Raw genomic sequence first — 20,904 nt, 5'->3', positions numbered from 1 at the left:
AACGTAAGTGGATGCTCGTGGCTCCAGTGATCTACCATCTCTCTCTCATTTCTTTCTCACTCATTTTTTGTTTTCTACCAACTTCTCAAAATACTTGTATTTCCCATTTTTCAAACTTTTGGAGCAAACATTTATATAGTACAAAACTTCCAACCTCAGCAAAGCAAAATCAATAACAATTACAAAGTATTTCACTAAAAGAATCTACTTTTACTTTGGCATTTTCTTTGTCTTTTTTATTCATAATTAATGATTGGTCTACTTTCAATATGTGGTAATCCTTTTCTTGATGATATGTATTCTCTCTATTAGTATTATATTTTGCTTTGAGGATTTCTCTTTTTTAAAGAGTACAAACTGACTGAAATATATTTCTCTCGATCCAGCAATTAAAAAGTGGTTTAGATTGAGTGTATTATCGCTTTCATTTATGATATTTGAGTGATGGATACCTCTAAAGACAGCTCATTAAAATCCAGTTCATCTTCCCAACCTAAATTCCTGCTCATCTTCGGTCATGCCATATGCCATGTGTTCATTTTGTTGGAATTGATGTTCCCAATGCAGCTACATTACTCGCTCCGCCTGCCATTGAATGTCTCATTTTTTCCATTTTGGAATGTCTGGCATTACGTGTGTTGTTTCACTTTTTATTAGATTCCATATATATTCCAATAGTTTTATTTCAATTACATTTCATTATTAAACTAAGGTGAAGGGAAGGTATAGTATGCTATCTATGAATGATCCAATATCGGAAACAAATAATAATACCCACAAAAGAACGTTCTCGGCCTATGCTTCGCTACCAGTCACGCGACATGCTCGGGTCCACATATTCTTGTACAGTCAAGGGATCGATTTCTTAAAATATGAGATCGGTAAAAGGGAATCACCGTGGATCTTTAGTAAGTACTCATGTAGGATTTTTAATAACGTACTCACGATATATGAAGTGGGACCCACGTTCACAAACATTTTTAAGAAAAATGAACGAATAAAAAAGAAAATATTTACAAGAATATGTTTTTTTTTATCTTTCTTCCTCTTTTTTTCTTGGTGTATGTAGGGCTAGCTAGGGTTCTTGAGTAACCTTGACTTCTTGATACACCTACACAATCAAGAAGATTGTTAGTATAACAACACAAGATCCTTGCGGATCTTAAACAACAACTAACAAGGGAAAACAAAACAAAGTAGAATAGATCACAAAATATGGCTCAGAGCCCGCCACATAACCCAGATCTATTCAACTAGAGCCGAATCCAAGGGAGCACCGATGAATTGACTGGAGTCTACCCTCACACCGTCCCTAGTCTGATCCCTACAGTGTATTCGAATTTTGAAAATGTTACACATGTGTGTTAACTCAATATCGTATTTGCCCAAAAATCATTATGGGACAATAGCGAATTTTTGAAACTTCATGATTTATCATTCAAATTCTGAAATGTGCTGAACAAACTAATACTATTAAACTAAACTTCAAAATTTTAAAGGAAACTAACCGAATAAATAAGGCCATGGAAACTAAAGTAGTGCATACATATTGGATTCAAATAAATTATGTACCATAACATTTCTTTATATGTTTATGTAACGTATCCAAGAGATGGAACTTGTGAGGTCAGAGCACATACATGGGTTTAACGGCGGCTCAAAAGATAGATTTTAATGAATTTTCTGGTACTTGCAGGCTGGCGGTGGGGCCGTCTTAGCCCGTCCGACCCCACCTCCGTCCGTCCCATAATGTATATCTATTTACCTTTAATATAAATTTAAAGGGAAATTTCCAATTGGTTGTCTCTAAATATTATCTCATTCACTTTCACATTCTTTGTGTGCATTCGTGGAGAGTGAGTTAAGGGTTAAACATGGCGGCTCTGGTTTGTCTAATTCTGGTGTGGAAAAACGCCATACAACTTGCACAGTGATTTGACTTGTAATATCATCTTGCCCACATATATAGATAATAGATAATATTTTGTTTATTTGGTTGTGTTTTTTTTTTTTTTTTTTTGTCCATTTCTTGAATAACTTGAACACCCTCTTTTGAATAGTCTCCTAGGGTCATATCCTTGAGAAATTGGAAATTAGGCAGAATCTTCTTCTATATCTGCCATAATAGGTCTTTTTCAAATTCCTAAAGTAGTTTGTTGCATTTGTAAGTGTGTGCAAATATGCATGCCATATATAGAAGAGATCAAACAGAATCTTTCATCCTAATAACTTTATTTGTATGATAATTCCTTTTCAATATATTACTCCGATTTGTGATGTAATATTTCAGCGGTATTGTTACGTCAGCTAGGCTCTGGAGCTATGGATATTTGTGTGCAATATTCGGAAGTATATTTTTTATTCATAAGGATCTGTATTTATAATATATAACAATTAAAGATTTTAATCATATGATAAACATAAATTCAAACATAAATAATTTACCATTATAAAATATAAAGAAATGGCATTCGATAAGAATGTTGTTAATAAATCTTGAGTTTTTGAATGATTTAACATATAAGAATAATTTATGATAAATGATGTCATGTTAAAAATTTAATTCAAGATTTTTAAATTAAAATATAAACATATTTTGATAAATTTAGTATTTCAAATTTGAAATAATTTTCATAGTGAACTTGGATTTATCAATTCATTTATCTATTATAGTGTTTTTTTAATACAAAACTAACCCCCCACACATATATGTATACATAATAGAAATTGAAAGGTTAGTTTTGTTTGTGCAGTCATTCATTTTTATCAAAATCTATGATAGATTTTGAAGTGTCGAATCAGTTGTCAAACAATATGAAAAAAAGATTTGCAATAGTTACACGTAGAACCAACCTATCAGGTTTTATGGCTGCTTACTTGAATTGCGGGTTAATCAGGCTGGAATTTTGTCGGATTTGAAATTTCCAATTCCAACCCCACTCGCATAAGTCGGGCTGCACTAGCATCCCTACTTGGAGTCCATAAGCTTTATCTATTTTATCCCTATTAATTGCAAGAATTAGGGTCACGTAATTGGTGTAACTTAAATGTTTGTGTAATACTATCTCTCTATAAACAATTCTATGGTGCATATTTTATTGTCTTCATTTGGAGACTTAAAACTTTTCATCAGTCAATCTATCTTAACAGATAGCTAGCTAGACTTAAATGATCTTTCTTTGAACATTTCCTAGTTCCTTCTTCCAAAAGAGATGGAGAGCTTATACACTATATATATGTGTGTGATTTAAGTGTAAGATGCATTCATACATCACTAGCTAACTTGTATGCAAAAAATAGAGTGATTTTAAAAAAATGGCAGAAAAGAAACTGTACGATGCTGCAAGAATTGGAGATGTAGCAACACTCCAACAACTCCTCCAAACAAATCAACATCTTCTTGATGTAGTCTCATTCCCATGTCTCAAAAACGTGTTGCACATTGCAATAAAGCATGGGAAAGAGAGCATTGTGGAAGAGGTGCTGAAGATCAACCCGGAGCTCGCTCTCGAGCTTGACTCCAAGAACTCGTCGTCCCTCCACCTCGCAGCTGCAAGAGGCAATGTGGTGATCGCGAAGAGATTGCTAGCGATAGCCCCGGAGATGTGCTGGTGGCAAGACGCCAAGATATGAACCCGCTTCATGTTGCGGCCATGAAGGGGAATGAGGCGGTGCTGAAGGAGATGCTTCAGCTGGACATTCTTCCGGCCACGGTGAGGCTGCATCGCGGACAGACTGTATTGCACTTGTGCGTGAAACATCGCCAGCTTGGGACGTTGACGGTTTTGGTGGATAAGTTGGGAGACCTAGTGAGTGCAAAGGATGATGATGGAGAGACATTGTTGCATTTTGCAGTGAGGGCTAATCAACTTGAGGTACTTAGTCGGAATAAATCATAAAGTTTAGTCAAATTTTGGCGGGGTCTAATTATTTTTTTAAAAATTGGTAAAAAAAAATAAGGAATATAATTACATAGTTGTCCCATGGGGTTTATTTTTAGTGATATCGCATCTTATGTCACTCAAAAGTCAAAACTTAGGTCAGATTTTGGCATGTCCAGCAAATTAAAATCGTCAGAAAATCGTGAAATTTAATTAATATTGTTCGTTTTAGACGTATCTGAAATGAGTCAATGCTTTAGTGGCGGAAATATAGCCTTGTCAAAAAAATAATTATTTTAATTTTGTTAAAAAAATCTCCATTTAAAAAATAAATTTGTAAGAAAAATCTTCTTTAATATTTTGAATACGAAATAGAGATTATACTTCTTTCACGCAAAACATATTTTGCATCACAAAATAATACTCCCTCCGTCCCACATAATTTTACCCACTCTGACTCGGCACGGGTTTTAAAAAATCTAATGAAAAGTGAGTTAAAAAAGTTGGTGGAATGTGTGGTCCTACTTTTAAAGTATTAGTTTTATAATAAAATGTGAGTATGAATGAGTTAGTGGAATATGAGGTCCACTACCAAAAATGGTAAAAGTGAAGTGTGTAAAATTATGCGGGACGGCCCAAAATGGAATACTGGGTAAAATTATGTGGGACGGAGGGAGTACACATTAATTGTGTGGTTTCCCCTACTAAGCTTTTTGGGATGATATTTTGAGTTTTGGGATGGACCAAATTTTGTGATTTTATTGCCAATTTGTCCAACTAATGAAAATTTACCCTATTAAACTATTTCAGATTGTAGAATACTTGAAGAGAAGTTTCAAACTAGAAAAGCTGACAAAGAATTCAAATGGCAAAACAGCACTGGATATCTTTGAGGAGAGCCCTCGAGACCGAAAAATGAAAAAAATCCTGGAAAAATTTTCCAATCTGTCCATATTCCAAAACTTCCAGAGGCACAGCGAGATGACGATGGTGGCGGCCGTCCTGATAGCAACCATGGCGTTCCAAGGGGCCGTCAGCCCCCCTGGCGGCGTGTGGGAAGACGACGGAACTGATGAAGAGACCGGCCGTTATCACAAAGCCGGCTTTGCCGTTATGGCTACTAAGCATCCCAAGACATACAAAAATTTCGTCATTGCTAACATTGTGTCGTTCATTTCGTCCACCATCGCCATCTTGTTGCTCTCCACGGCTGGCGCGTCGGACCATTCGAGGTTCGTGAAGCTCGCGTCGGTTGCGGAGTGGGTGTCGATGGGGGCCATCGCAATTACCTATGGAGCTTCCTTTGTCATGACCAATCCTAATATGGTAGAATTCGGATTTAACAACGTTGTTTTTATAACAACGGGTATATTCGTTCCGGTCATAGCGGCAATCTTTTTTTTCGGCACTAAGGGAATGAAGAGAAAACTTGTCAAGAGGGCCAAGCTGATAGGGACTCCACATCACGCATGAGCCAACCGCCATCACCAAGTCCGACGAGCAGCTCCGCCATGTCGGACGACACGGAAGAAGACTTGCCACGCAAGGAAGTCGAGAAGAAGAGTGGAAGGAAAGGAAGGCCCAAAAGGGAAGCTTCCAATCCAGCCGATACAGAGGCTATGTATCACACTAATAAAGGAAGAGAATATCTAGTTTAGTTAATTATTATTGTTTCTTTATTTTGAACGATATCTTTTATGTTTAGAATAGATTTGTGTCAATCTTCTTGGGTTTTCTTCTTGATTCTTTCCCGAGTCGTAAGTCCGAATCAAGTAGGGGGGATTCTATATATTATAGAATTCTCATAGATTGAGTCTTGAGAATTAAAGTAATAAAAAGCACTTTTTCTCAAACCTTGGCTCTCGAAACCCTAGCACTTAAACTAGGTGTGTTTATCATATTTTCCGATAAATCTCCGTCGTACGCGTGCTCTTTTAGCATCGATAGAACCTCTTGTTCTATCACAAGCATTCCTTAATTTGACTCTAGATGCACGGAGTTATATATGCAGGGTTGAGTAATTATATACGTGTTGTTGCTGAGTACGTAATGGGTTTTCTTTTCGATTCTTTCCCATATAATGCGTTTGTTGTACCGATATGTTTGTTATGTGGTATGGTAAGAGAATGTTTTGTTACCAAAGGTACTAAAAGCAAGCATTCTTATTCGTATTTCTTAAGTTTAATAAGAAATATTTTGGTCATGTTTTTTAAATTTGTTTGAATACAATTAAAGTCTGGGTATTCTTCATTGTGAGGTGAATGTCTATCGCGTCATTCATTGAAAGACGCGATATATTGTGAAATAAACATATAGTTACAACCTAGATAGAAAATGGTTAGCTATATATTGTAAACAATTATAGTGTTTAGTATAGCTAAAGCCTCTTAACATTAGAATGACTAATTATACCTGTGTCATATGGCACGGGAAGGATCATACGATAAATCATTTTTAATTTAATTTATAGTACTGGGCATATGCTATTAACCTTACTTCCTTTTTGACAGAAGCAGTCATTTTGTGCCTGCCATTTCATAGACTTCTGAAATTGGGTTTGTACCAGGGTGTGAAAATGTTTAAAGTGTTCAAGACTTCATTTTTGTGTTTCATAAAGTAGATCCATGTCATGCAAGTGCAATCATTTATAAAGAGAAGAAAGTATTTAAACCCTTGTCCCCCTACAACTGGAGGTGGACCCCACACATCAGAATGAACTAATGAAAATAACGAGTCAACTCGGGTATTATTGGGTTTATAAGAGTGTCTATGGCTTTTGGGCAACACACAGGTCTCACAATGCATTTCTTGACTAAATTTGGGAAAGAGAATTTTTAAATAACCCGATGACAGATGTCCTAAGCGGCGATGCCAGAGCCAAGCTTCCCTGTCTGAAGATCTATGAGTTAGCAAAATAGTTCCTTGTTGATCTATCTCATCCACGTAATACAACCCATCTCTATCAGTGCCACGTCCAATAATAATAATAATAATAAGAAGAAGAAGAAGAGGAGGAGGAGCTACTCATAGGTCTTTTTTGAACAACTTAGGACGAAGGATTTAATGTCATTTATTACTCGACTTGACCTATTTATACATAGAAGAAATCAAATAGAACTTTCTTCCTAATAACTTTATTCGTTTGATAATACTAATATTTGTGAGGTAACATTTCCTTAAATAGTATTGTGATATTATTAGGGATGTCAATCGGGCTAACACGTTCGGGTTCGGGCCAGCCCACTCGGGTCGTCGGGCTATTTGGGTGCGGGCCATTCGGGTTATGGATTTATCGGGTCATAAATTTTCAACCCTAACCCTAACCCGTCGGGTTTTGGGCTAACCCATTGGGCTATTCGGGCCTAAAAGCTTTCGAAAATAATCTCTTGTATCAAAATTTTCTTCTATAAAATGATTTTAAATTTTAGATACTTTTTTTCTTTTTAGTTTAAATTCTTCAAATTTTTATAGTTTTCTTCAATAATACTTTGAAAGAAGCCTTTCATCTCGATCAACTGCAATATAAATTAAAGCTTGTGCTCGTGTCATTATTATGACATTGTTCGTAACTAATTCTTTATGAAAATTAAAAATCATATCTTACATGAATCATTATTAAAATGATAAATATATTAAGATTTTGATGGGTTAGTTCTTAATTTTGTCTTCATTGGCTTTGGTGGTGGTAAGACACTAGTGGCAGATGATGGGACGGTGCAATAATGAGTTGAGATGGAACTTGAAAGCTGATATTGTGGGATCGAGTGAAGAAGTGTAGAATGAAGATTGAATAAGACTAATAATTGTATAGAATGAAGATTGAGGATTCAAAAATATAAAAAATCCCTAAAACTTAATATTTTATAATTAAAACTCACAACCCATCGAGCGACCCCCAACCCGTTCGGGCTGACCCCCAACCCGTTCGGGCCAACCCGTTTAACCCGCCAACCCATTCGGGCCAACCCGTTTAACCCGTTTTGTATTCGGGTAATAAAATTACAACCCTAACCAGCTCATATTACCGGGTTGTTCGGGCCAGCCCACGAGTTTCGGGTTGAATTGACCTCCCTAGATATTATGTTAGGCCTTGGAGCATGTTAATCAAGTTGGAATTTGATAGGGTCGAATTTTTCTAACTCTAATTCATACGAAAAAATGAAAAATATCCTTGAAAATTTTTCCAATCTTTCCATATTCCAAAACTTTCAGAGGTACAGCGAGATGACGATGGTCGTGGCCGTCCTGATAGCAACCATGGCGTTCCAAGCGGCCGTCAGCCCCCCTGGCGGCGTGTGGCAAGCAGCATGGGCGGACCCAAGTATAGTAGGGGAGGGGGCTTAAGCCTTCAATGAATTTTATTTTTTTTACTTTTTTCTATTAATTGTTTTTAAAATTTATTCAAATTTGGTGTAACTTATAGTGTAAAAGCCCCTACAAATTATCTACATTACTCAAATGTATACTCTAAAATAAAATTTAGAAATTCCAGCCCCTATTGATAAACATTTCTGCATCCGCCACTGGCAAGCAGACGACACTGATAAAGAGACGGGCCGGCATGTCAAAGCCGGCTTTGCCGTCATGGCTACTAAACATCCCAGGACATACAAAAACTTCGTCATTGCCAACATTGTGTCATTCATTGCGTCTACCATCGCCATCTTGCTGCTCTCCACGGCGGACCATTCGAGATTCGTGAAGCTCGCGTTGTTAGCAGAGTGGGTGTCGATGGGGGCCATCGCGATTACTTATGGAGCTTCCTTTGTCATGACTAATCCTAATATGGTAGAATTTGGATTTAACAACGTTGTTTATATAACAACGGGTATATTTCTTCCGGTCATGGTGACGATCTTTGCTTACGGTTCTAAGGGAATGAAGAAAAGACTTGTCAAGAGGGCCAAGGAGACCTTTGTATGACTCAAGATATTCGGGTTTAATTATATAAGCAGAGTTTATTACGTAACCTTAATTATTGTTAACTAAATTTAGTAGTTTTTACATTTAAAATGTTACTACTATTTTTTAAAATTAAAGGGAAAATTTCCAATTGATTGTCTCGAAATATTGTATGATTGTATCTCATTTATTTTCATATTCTTTGTGTGCATTCACAGAGTGAATTAAGCCGCCATGCAATTTGTACAATGATCTGTCAAATCGTTTAATAATAGTACTATTACAAGTTGTAATATCAGCTTTTGCCCAATATTGATGTTTTATCTCAACTTGTTTCTGCTCTCTTTATTATATACTCCATATACTTGGTCCTTTTTCTTGAATAACTTGAGCATTTTGTAATATCAGCTTTTACCCAAGTATTGATGTTTATCTCAACTTGTTTCTGCTCTCTTTATTATATATATACTTGGTCTTTTTCTTGAATAACTTGAGCATCGATCCTCTTTTGGATATAGTCTCCTTGGGTCCCTATCCTTGAGAAAATTGGAAATTAGGCAGAATCTTCCTTTATAGTTGTATATCAACTACTCCCTCTATTTGAAAAAAATAATACTACCTCTGTCCCTGTCACATTTTATCAATTCGGTCTGTTCCACAATAAGATTCACATTTCACTTTTACCATAAACATAAATGGTAAGTAGACTCCACATTCAACCAACTAATTCTACATTTTATTATAAAACTAATATATATGAAGTGGAATTCATAGTCCACTAACTTATTCAACTAACTTTTATTTACATTTCTTAAAATCCACGTCCACACTTAATGTGGGACGGAGGTAGTAATACTAATAAGGGAGATGATCAAAACAAGAATGCATCTAAATTCAGAAATGCAACCCAAATCTTAGCCATATTATTAGGTGATCGATCTAATAGTGAATAATTAGCCAAAAACACGAAAGGTCATTATTAATCAATTTTAGGTCATTTTATAAAATCTGAGTTTGATGTCATTTTTAGACCATTTCTCCTTTATGTGTTTTTGTATTTAACTCTAGCTTTGTATGGATTAAAACTCATAGCTAAAGTGGTAAAAGAGTAAAGTAAGAGAGATAAGACTCTTCTCTAAATTATTCTCTTTCACCATTTTAACTATTTATTATTATTATTATTATTATTATTATTATTATTATTATTATTATTATTATTATTATTATTATTATTATTATTATTATTATTATTATTACTCCCTCCGTCCATAGTAAATGTCACGCTTTTTTTTTTAGTTTGTCCCACAAAAGATGTCACATTTCCTCTTTTGGAAAAAGTCCATTCTCACATCAATTATAAAATTATATTTTCTCTCACCACTTAAAATACAAAAGAACATCTCCTAAAATTCTGTATCATCTTTCAAGTGTGACATCTACTATGAGACGGATGGAGTGTTATTTCTAAATAAGTGCAGAAAATAAAACGTGTCTATTAATATGGAACAGAAGAAGTATATACTCCTGAGTATGTTTTAAATTTTTCCTAGAGTAGTTTGATGCATTTGCAAGAGTGTGCAAATATGCATATTTTATAGTCCCTTCGTCCACAAACAATAGATCTATTGTTGTTCGGCACGGGTTTTAATGTAGAATTGGTAAAGTAAGAGAGATGAGGTGAAAAAGTAGGCAAAGTAAGAGAGATAGGGAGAAAGAGTGAGTAAAGTATGAGAGAGAGAAGAAAAAGTGGGAAAAGTATGAGAGATAAACTTTCGATTTTTAGAAAGTGATCTATTTTTTGTGGACGTTCCAAAATGGCAAAAGTAATCTTTTTTTGTGGACGGAGGTAGTATAGAAGAGATCAAATAGAATCTCTTTTCCTAATAACTTTAGGGCCTGTTCGTTGTTCGTTAAATGGCCATAAGTGGGGAATCATGGAAAATCTGACGGTTTGGTGTTCCATATAATATTCTGCATGGCTCTCGATAAATCTGTCGGCCCGCGCTATTGTCTTTGACTTTGGCATATTATTATTATTACGATCAACTTGATATACTAACATTTATGGTCCGCTACAGTTCATCAAGATATGTTAATGAGATTATCAAATCTCCTTGGAAAATTTCATTCCCCCACCCCCTCCCCCATGTGTTGGGAATTTTACTAAAAAAGCAGGGATATTATTGTCCAAACCATAATGGCAACCGAAGTCAATCATAGGCATCACATCAATTCAGTGAGCCCAATTCAGGTGCAACAAACAGGGTTAAATTATTTCAACTTGGTGGGGCCAACCGCAATCTATTACGTCAAGATTTATTTAGAAAAAACCAATTGTGGGCTACGGAAAACGCCCTTATATTTTTAAGAGCAAGGCGGGTCAGCTCATCGAGTTATGAGTCCGTTCTATTTGAATCTGGCTAACTGAATGTGGACTAACCGAGATTGAATTTGATCATTCGTAGAAATGTTTTACCCCTAATTCTAGAAAAAGGTTTTGAGATTGTCCAACATACTAGATGAACTAAAAGGTAAGTATAAAAATTAGTATTATGGTCACGTAAATGGTTATCCAATCTCTCTACAAACAATTCTATAGCGAATATTTTATTGTTTTCGTACTCCCGTGGTTTCCACAATTTGTAACTGTTTATAAAATTTATAGATTCAATGGAACCTTGTTATGTTTGAGATTTAAAAAATTTTCTTCATTCAGTCTTAACATATACTCCCTCCGTCCCACTTAAAATGCAACATTTGAGAATCGGCACGGGATTTTATGTAGTGTTGTTTTGTGAGTTAATGAAGAGAGAGTAAAGTAAGAGAGATGAAAAAATAGAGATAGAGTTGTTTCCATTTAAGGAAACGTTTCATTTTTAATGGGACAACCAAAAAAGGAAAACGTTGCATTTTTAATGGGACAGAGGGAGTAAATCTTAACATATAGACTTAAGTGGTCTTTCTTTAACATTTCCTAGTGCTTTCTCTAGACTTAAGAACTTTTCTTCATTCAATCTTAACATATAGACAGACTTAAGTGGTCTTTCTTTAACATTTTCTAGTTCTTTCTCTAGACTTAAGAACTTTTCTTCATTCAATCTTAACATATAGACAGACTTAAGTGGTCTTTCTTTAACTTTTCCTAGTTCTTTATACTAAGAGAGAGAGAGAGAGAAGGAGAGAGCTTGTACACCATATATATATATGTTTGTAAGTGTAAGATGAATTCACGCATCACTAGCTGCTAACTTGTATGAAAAAAAAAAAAAAAAAAGTGATTGAAAAAAAGAATGGCAGAAAAGAAACTGTACGATGCTGCAAGAGTTGGAGATGTAGCAACTCTTCAACAACTCCTCCAAACAAATCAACATCTTCTTGATGTAGTCTCATTCCCATGTCTCAAAAATGTGTTGCACATTGCCATAAAGCATGGAAAAGAGAACATCGTGGAAGAGGTGCTGAAGATCAACCTGGAGCTCGCTCTTGACCTCGATTCCAAGAACGCGTCGTCTCTCCACCTTGCAGCTGCAAGAGGGAACGTGTTGATCGCAAAGAGACTGCTAGCGATAGCCCCGGAGATGTGCTGGTGGCAAGACGGCCATGATATGAACCCGCTTCATGTCGCGGCCATGAAGGGGAATGAGGCGGTGCTGGAGGAGATGCTTCAGCTGGACATTCTTCCGGCCGCGGTGAGGCTGCATCGCGGACAGACTGTGTTGCACTTGTGCGTGAAGCATCGTCAGCTTGGGACATTCACAATTTTGGTGGATAAGTTGGGAGACCTAGTGAATGCAAAGGATGATGATGGAGAGACATTGTTGCATTTTGCTGTCAGGGCTAATCAACTCGAGGTACTTCATTTATTTTGGCTTGTGTCATCAGAGTAAGAATCATATTTGGTCAAATTTTAGCACATAAATGAGTTACTCCCTCCGTCCACGATTAATAGTCTCATTTCTAAATGGCGCAGATTTTAAGAAATGTTAAGAAAAGTGGGTGGAAGAAAGTTAGTGGAATAGGGGTCCCACTTGTATATATTATTTTTAAATGATAGGTGAGTGGAATGAGTTAGTGGAATGTGGAGTCTCTTTACCATTTATGGTAATTATGAACCGGGACTCTTATTCGTGGACGGACCAAAATAGAAAAACGGGAGTGAGTCAAATTTTGACCCAGCATCAGTTAAAAAAAATCATGAAATTAATTTGTTCGTAGCTGTCCCCTGTGGGCTCGAAGCGTTAGTGGCGGGCATATTAATAGCCCTGACAATTCTTCTTTCTTTGTATAAATCTTGGTACACAAATTCTCTATCGTTAAAATAATTAAATTATACTACGAAATTTTTTCTTTTAATATTTTGAATAAGAAATAGAGATTCTGCCAAAAACAAATTTTGCATTACAATAGTTGCAAGTATATATATGGGCTATCCCTACTCCAATAGTATGAGGCTTTTTGGGATATACCCCAAGAATAAAACCTTGAGGGTTTTTCCCAAAGCGGACAATATCATACTATTATGAAGTTCGGGTGTGCATCACCAATCCCCAACAAGTACTATATGTTATACAATCCCTACTTGAAACAGATTATGCATCTGCGGTTTGCCCATGCTCAATCTTATTAACAATTTGAGATATGTATGCACCACTTCAATAACACATTATAGGTAGGCGACCTCGATATTTTGTGTTGTGATAATTGCGAACAGAGTTATATGTTACCCTATGAAGTTCAAATTTAGTGATTTTATTGCCAATTTGTCCAACTAATGAAATTACCCTATGAAACTATTTCAGATTGTAGAATACTTGAAGGAAAATACCAAACTAGAGAAGCTGACAAAGAATTCCACTGGCAAAACAGCACTGGATATCTTGAACGAAAGCTTTCGTTACAATAGTACATACCCAAAAATGAATAAAATCCTCAAAAAATATTCTTATCAGTCCATATTCCAACACTTGCCGAGGCACACCGAGATGACGATGGTCGCAGCCGTCCTGATAGCAACCATGGCGTTCCAGGCAGCCGTCAGCCCCCCTGGCGGCGTATGGCAAGAAGACACGAAAGACGAAGCAACCGGCCTAATAAAACAACATGCCGGCTTTGCGGTCATGGCTACTAAACATCCCAAAACATACAAAAATTTCGTTCGTGCTAACATGCTGTCGTTCACTTCGTCTACCCTCGCAATCTTGTTGCTCTCCACAGCCGGCTCGTCGGACCAGTGGTTTTTCGTGTTAGTCTCGACGTTTTTTGTGTGGTTTTCGATGGCGGCTATCGCAGCTACTTTTGGAGCTTCCTTGGTCATGACCAATCCTAATATGGTAACATTTGCATTTCGCAGAGTTGTTTTTATAGTACTCTCTATATTCGCTCCAGTCATATTTTATCTTTTCTACTCTAAGGTAATGGGGAAATAGGTTGACACGATCTAAGCATAACTGTGTCAATGTGAGGGTTGAGTAATTAATGTTGGATGTGTGTTAGTATATTTATGAGCAGAGTTGTTGAACCGATATGTTTGTTTTGTGGTACTCAAAACATGTTTTGCGTATCTAACTTTACTTTTCTCAAGTTTAATAAAGCAACTTTCGTCATATTTTTTTTAACGTAGTTGTCTATTCTGCTTTGAATTTAATAAAATACTGAAGAAAAATGTGTGAGAGAGAAAAAAAAAAAGTACTCCAGTAGATAAAGAATGTGTTGTTTGTGCAGAAAAAAAGAAAAAAAAAATTAATCGCATGTGGAACAATCCAAATGGAAAATTGATCACTTAACTGAGGGAGTACTATTTATTTACTACCTATATAGAAAATTGAATAGATCACGTAATAAGGCCATGCTTGGTATGATGGAATGGGGGAATGGAATGACATTCCTACCTCCATTCCATTCCTTTGCTTGGTAAATTTTTCCTTAGGAATCATCATTCCTAAAGGAATGGTCATTCCATTCCACATGGGAATACCCATTCCATCCATTTAGCTAAGGAATGGTCATTCCATTCCATTTCTTTTTCCTTTCTTCTTATTTTAAAATTTAACAAAATAATATAAATATTATATTTAAATTTAATATCATCTCAATTTTAGCATAAATTAAAATTTTAAATTTTTTAATAATTGAAAAACACACACACACACAAAAACACACAACTCACACAAACACACACACAACTCTCTCACACACACACACAAAAACACATAGCAACACACTCACACACAGCAACTCAAACAAAAACACACACACAGAGCAACACACAAAAACACACACACAGCCAAAAACACACACATACGCGCACACACACCAAAAAACAGCCAAAAACACACACATACGCGCACACACACCAAAAAACAGCCAAAAACACACACATACGCGCACACACACCAAAAAACACAAGCACACACAGCACACCAAAAAACACACGCACACACAACAACACACACAGCACACCAAAAAACACACGCACACACAACAACACATACACCACATATGCACACACTTATTTACGTGTATAGTTCAACTTAATATGATCCAAAATATTTGACAATTTTTTTTGAAATAAATATATATTTTTTTATAGAATCAACATATTAATTATTCATATTTCATTTCATTTCATTCTTATATTATTCGTAGTTACCAAGCTTAGGAATGAAATCAATCAAGGAATAACAATTCCATTCCATTTGTAAACCTTACATTCACCAAGCACAAGAATGGAATGGAATTGTCATTCCATTCCCACCTTCATTCCATTCTCATCTTCATTCCATTCCCTCCTCATTCCATTCCATCATACCAAGCATGACCTAAGTCTTTTATTGATTATTGAATAAGGCGATCGAATCGAGATATCAAAAGTGGTTTAGATTGAGTGTATTCTCGCTTTCATTTTTGATATTTGAGTGATCGATAAACTATTTTCCTCTAAAATACAGCTCATTAAAATCCAGTTCATCTTTCCAAACTAAAATCCTACTCATCTTCCGTCATGCCACATGCCATGTGTTCATTTTGTTGGAAATTAATGTTCCCGGCACAGCTATATAATATTCTCTATATACTCGGGTCCCAGATAATTTGCGACACTTTGACCCGAAGCGGGTTTTAAGAAACCTAATGGAAAATGAGTTGAAAAACTTGGTGGGATGTGGGTCATACTTTTAAAGTATTAGTTTTATACTACCTCCGTCCCTGAAAATTTGATACACATTACTATTTCGGTCCGTCCATGAAAATTTGATACACTTCACTTTTACCATTTTTGGTAGTGGATCTCATATTCCACTAACTCATTCCTACTCACATTTTATTATAAAACTAATACTTTAAAAGTAGGACCCACATCCCAACAACTTTTTCAACTCACTTTCCATTACATTTCTTAAAACCCGTGTCGGGTCAAAGTGTAGCAAATTTTGGAGGACGGAGGTAGTAATAAAATGTGAGTAGGAATGAGTTAGTGGAATATGGGGTCCACTACCAAAAATGGTAAAAAGTGAAGTGAGATACATTATGTGGGACGGCCCGAAATGGAATACTGGGTCGAATTATCTGGGACGGATGGAGTATTTGCTATTGAATGTTCATTTTTCCTTTGCGAAAGGTCCGACCTTACGTGTGTTGTTTCACTATATATTCCATATATATTCCAATAGTTTCATTTCAATTACGTTTCATTATAAACTACTACCTCTGTCCCTGAAAATTTGATACATATTACCATTTCGGTCCGTCCCTGAAAATTTGATACACTTCACTTTTACCATTTTTGGTAGTGGACCTCACATTCCACTAACTCATTCCTACTCACATTTTATTATAAAACTAATACTTTAAAAGTAGAACACACATCCCACCAACTTTTTCAACTCACTTTCCATTACATTTCTTAAAACCTGTGTCGAGTCAAAGTGTAGCAAATTTTAGGGGACGGAGGTAGTAATTACTAAGGTTAACATGCAACGAAGGGAAGGTATAGTAATACTATGAATGATCCAATATCAGAAACCAAAAATAACACCCACAAAAGAACATTCTCCTATGCTTCGCTTCCAGTCACGCGCCATGCTTAGATCCACATATTCTTGTACAGTCAAGGGATCGATTCCTTAAAATATGAGATTGGTAGAAGGGAATCACTGTGGATCTTTTGTAAGTACTCATGTAGGATTTTCAATAATGTACTCACGATATATGAAGTGGGCAACACTAGGGATGTCGAAACGGATAGTGGATAACGGGTAATACCCAACATAACCCAATACCCGCTACCCGAAAAAAATCTGGTCGGGGTCGGGATCGGGATCGGGTACTAAACTTGACAAAAAATCGGGTGTCGGGTATACCCGATTAACTTGTAATTACCCGATTCATTCACATTCAAGGTAGGAATTTATAAAACACAAACTTGTTTCTACCATCCATTTACTACCGATGTTGGACAAACTCAAACTCACGTTTTTCATTAATACATTAGTACAACAATCAATGGAGTACATAATACATTAATAAAACATATATACATTCTCTTCAAGTTTTAAACTTCATAGCTGGAAGTCTAACTTGCATTTCCATTCTTGGCTGCACAATTGCATGGAAAAAGAAGTTAAATTTTATTGTCAAGTCATGATTATCATTATTATAATAATAATATGAGTGACTGAATCTCATAATGAATATTTAAAATATTACTCAAATATTTTCCTTCAAATTTCTCTTTCAAATATCTCCAAAAGCATCATAGTACCAATTGTATACTTTGTTTTTAAGTTGACTAGTATTAACACCCGTGCATATGCTATGCACGGGACATATGATTTTCACTTAATAAATACAAATTTTAAATAATTCAACAGAAACAAAAACTAATATTACGTCACTTTAAAAAAAATGTAGTTCTCTCTTCTCACCCTAACTGAAACATTTTATATTCAACACAAGAGTTTATTCGTTTTAATTTTGTGAATTGAGTGAATAAGGAATAAAGTACTACTCATTTAAGAACATAAGAAAAAAAAAGTAAAAAAAAATAAAAATTTGATCACAATAACATAGTCAAATATTATTATTATTATTATTATTATTATTATTATTATTATAATAATAATAATAGCAATAATAATAATAGCAATAATAATAATAATAGCAATAATGATAAAAATAATAATAATAATAAAAATAATAATAATAATAATAATAATAATAATAATAATAATAATAACAATAATATTCATCAATGCATTATTTTTCAGAAATAATGAGACCGTGACTTGCAAATTTTCAGAATAAGGGATTTTTTTTTTAAAATTATACTCTTTTCTTATTATTTTATTCACAATATTTTTAAACTGACCAAACTACCCTATAATATTTTCATCCCAATTTTGATATCTCAAATTAATCTGAAATTTCTCTAATTCTGAAAAAGGTCATTTTATTTAAAACAGTCAATTACCATGATGGCTGTCTGTAACTCTCAAATTGCGAAGAAAAATCAGTCATATTTGACTAAACACATACCTCTATTTGATCATCTCCCATTCCCAAAATCATCATTTTAGTTTTACCTTCGAATTAATTCTAGTTTGTCACAATCTTAGTCCAATGCCCTCACCATTATATACAAGCAATCTCAATTAGGCTCCATTTCAACACGAAAAAATTAATAAAACAGAGCTTTATATTAACAAACATGGGATCATTCCTTGAGAAATTTCCGCCAAAGAGGAGCAGATGCTGACGGCTACCGTATTTTACGAAAGATCAGAGACCCGAGCACTACTGTTCCATATGCCTAAACCACATACGCGGCGGCAACGGCTACTGGAAGCTGCCTGAGTGCGGTGCATTGATTTATGGTTGCAATCGCACTCGGCATGCCCTCTTTCAGTGCTTAACTTCCCATTTCACTCGTCAAAATAATACGAGAGGAATGAAACCGAAGGTATTGGAGTTGGGGAGTAAAATATTATGGGGTAGTTCGGTCCATTTATAAATATTACGAAGGAAATAATAAGAAAAAGGAATAAAAGAAGTGAAAAAACCAAAAATCCTTTGTTATGAAAAATTCGCATGCCTCGATCTCATATTTCGAAATGTCAGCAAATTGAATCTTAGATTTTGAGAGGTCAGCGAAATAAACCCCATTTTTCGAAATCTCTCGCTAATTACAAGGCATGTTAGTTACAAAATTGAAAACCATTAATCACATGCATTTATTGTTCAAATTACTCATTTTACTTGAATAAGAGAGAGTGTCGGAGTTGATCCTTATATCTCGAATTGTTTATTCATCTTTCTTTTTTTGTGTTTGGGCTCTATTGCAATCTAGTAACACTGCCTTAAATAATGGGCCTTATGGGCCTTATGGGCCTAGGCCCCGTCGAGAAAAAGAATGGATCAATAACATATCCAGTAAAGTGATAGTGGGAAGATATTATTTTTTAACAATTCAATTTAATGGCTATAGCCTATATATATGTGTAAACTAAATCTATATTTATTTCTATTTTATTTTATATATACTAGAATTAAATAAGTCTACACAAAAGGGAAAAGGAAAGTGGGTTATATAAAGAATCAACCTTTGGAAAATGGTTTTGCATTGAGTAATACCATTAATTGAACATAATATCCGGAATGTATTTAAAAATGCCATATATATAATTTGAAATTATAATTTTTAACATAAATAAATCTCAGGCATTTTTCCTCAAACATTATCAACTCTATTATTGGGCCACACATAAGTTATTAGATTCCTTAGTTCCTCAGATATTCCAATTCTTTAACAATAAAAAATGTCCTTAACTTTTTCTTTTTTTGTAATGTCAACATAATATCCGTAATGTATTTGAGAATACAATTATTTATTATATTTAAAATAATAATAATAATTATTATTATTATTATAACAATAATAATAATAATTACATTAGGTGTATTTTATTGATGAGTACTTGGCCCATAACATTACCTTAGGTGTATTTTATTTCTTTCAATGTGATATACATATTTCATATAATTTCCATACTTTGTTATTTTGAATTTCTTGGAAATTCTTTGTGTGTATTCATAGTGAGTTAAGCATGGCGGCTTATGCAGGTCTGGTTTGTCTAATTCTGGTGTGGAAAGCAGCCATGCAATTTGTACAATGATTTGATCGATTAATAATAATATTACAAGTTGTAATACCAGCTTTTGCCCAAATATTGTAAGTTTATTTCAACCTGTTTCTGCACTCTTTATTGTATGTATATTTTGTTTATTTAGTTAGTTTTTTTTTTTGTCCTTTTCTTGAATAACTTGAGCATCCACTTTTGAATATAGTCCTATCCTTGAGAAAATTGGAAATTAGGCAGAATCGTCTTTTATATCTACTTTAATAGGTCCTGTTTTAAACTTTGCCTAGAGTAGTTTGATGCACTTGCAAGTGTGTGCAAATATGCATATTATATATAGAAGAAATCAAATAGAATCTCTTTTCCTAATAACTTTATGTGTCTGAGAATTCATTTTCAATATAATAATGTTTCTGCGATAATTTGTTTTTGCTTACTATTTGCTATATTATGTGACGTAGTTCCAACCGTAGACGTTAGCGATGCTGAATGTATTGTATCGAAAAATATGTTCTGTATCGAAATGACTTAAAATTCGCACATGCTTGCTAATTGAGCATAGAAATTGACATCATTGCGACATCGTGCAATGATGTACGATGGATTTTGGCCATTTGATATCATTTTGGGAGCGAAAAAGACAATTTACTATTTTTGGAGTTTATTTTTAATTTCCTAGCTTTTGTTTTATTTTCTTTTGAGTTTCTAGGGTTTTCGAAACGCTTATAACTAGCGGATATCTTTGTTTTGACTGCGGTTTTGATTTTATATGAGCACGGGGAATAGTCACTGGGCCCGCTGTTGGATATCTTTGGTAATTAAAAAAAAATCTAAGTACTAAAATTAGTATTATTGTCACGTAAAATGTTGTAATTAACTTAAATGGTTATTTAATCTCTCTACAAACAATTCTATAGTGCGTATTGTATTGGTTTCGTACGCCCGTGATTTCCCCCGTTGCTTCATGAACGTTGTCCTTGTGTGCACCA

General features: G+C 34.8%; 2 protein-coding genes across 2 annotated transcripts in view; both read left to right on the top strand.

Annotated features, from left to right (window-relative positions):
* LOC125205088 (ankyrin repeat-containing protein At2g01680-like) overlaps positions 1–20,904 on the top strand; it is a 36,666-nt gene that overhangs the window by 8,888 nt on the left and 6,874 nt on the right. The window lies entirely within an intron of this gene.
* LOC125208106 (ankyrin repeat-containing protein At5g02620-like) lies at positions 3,232–5,704 on the top strand. Its single transcript, XM_048107663.1, has 2 exons — positions 3,232–3,875; positions 4,692–5,704. The coding sequence occupies exons 1-2, from the start codon at positions 3,630–3,632 to the stop codon at positions 5,352–5,354; spliced, it is 909 nt and encodes a 302-aa protein (XP_047963620.1). The 5' UTR covers positions 3,232–3,629; the 3' UTR covers positions 5,355–5,704.

Source organism: Salvia hispanica, chromosome 2, assembly GCF_023119035.1.
Source record: "Salvia hispanica cultivar TCC Black 2014 chromosome 2, UniMelb_Shisp_WGS_1.0, whole genome shotgun sequence".
Classification (NCBI taxonomy): Eukaryota; Viridiplantae; Streptophyta; class Magnoliopsida; order Lamiales; family Lamiaceae; genus Salvia; species Salvia hispanica.
This window is presented reverse-complemented; position numbering and strand designations above follow the sequence as displayed.

Bases quoted from the DNA above. Each gene is read 5' to 3' on its own strand.
- LOC125208106 (XM_048107663.1), top strand. From the start codon at position 3,630: ATGAACCCGCTTCATGTTGCGGCCATGAAGGGGAATGAGGCGGTGCTG. The intron at 3,876-4,691 runs GTACTTAGTCGG...AAACTATTTCAG, and splicing joins TGAGGGCTAATCAACTTGAG to ATTGTAGAATACTTGAAGAG.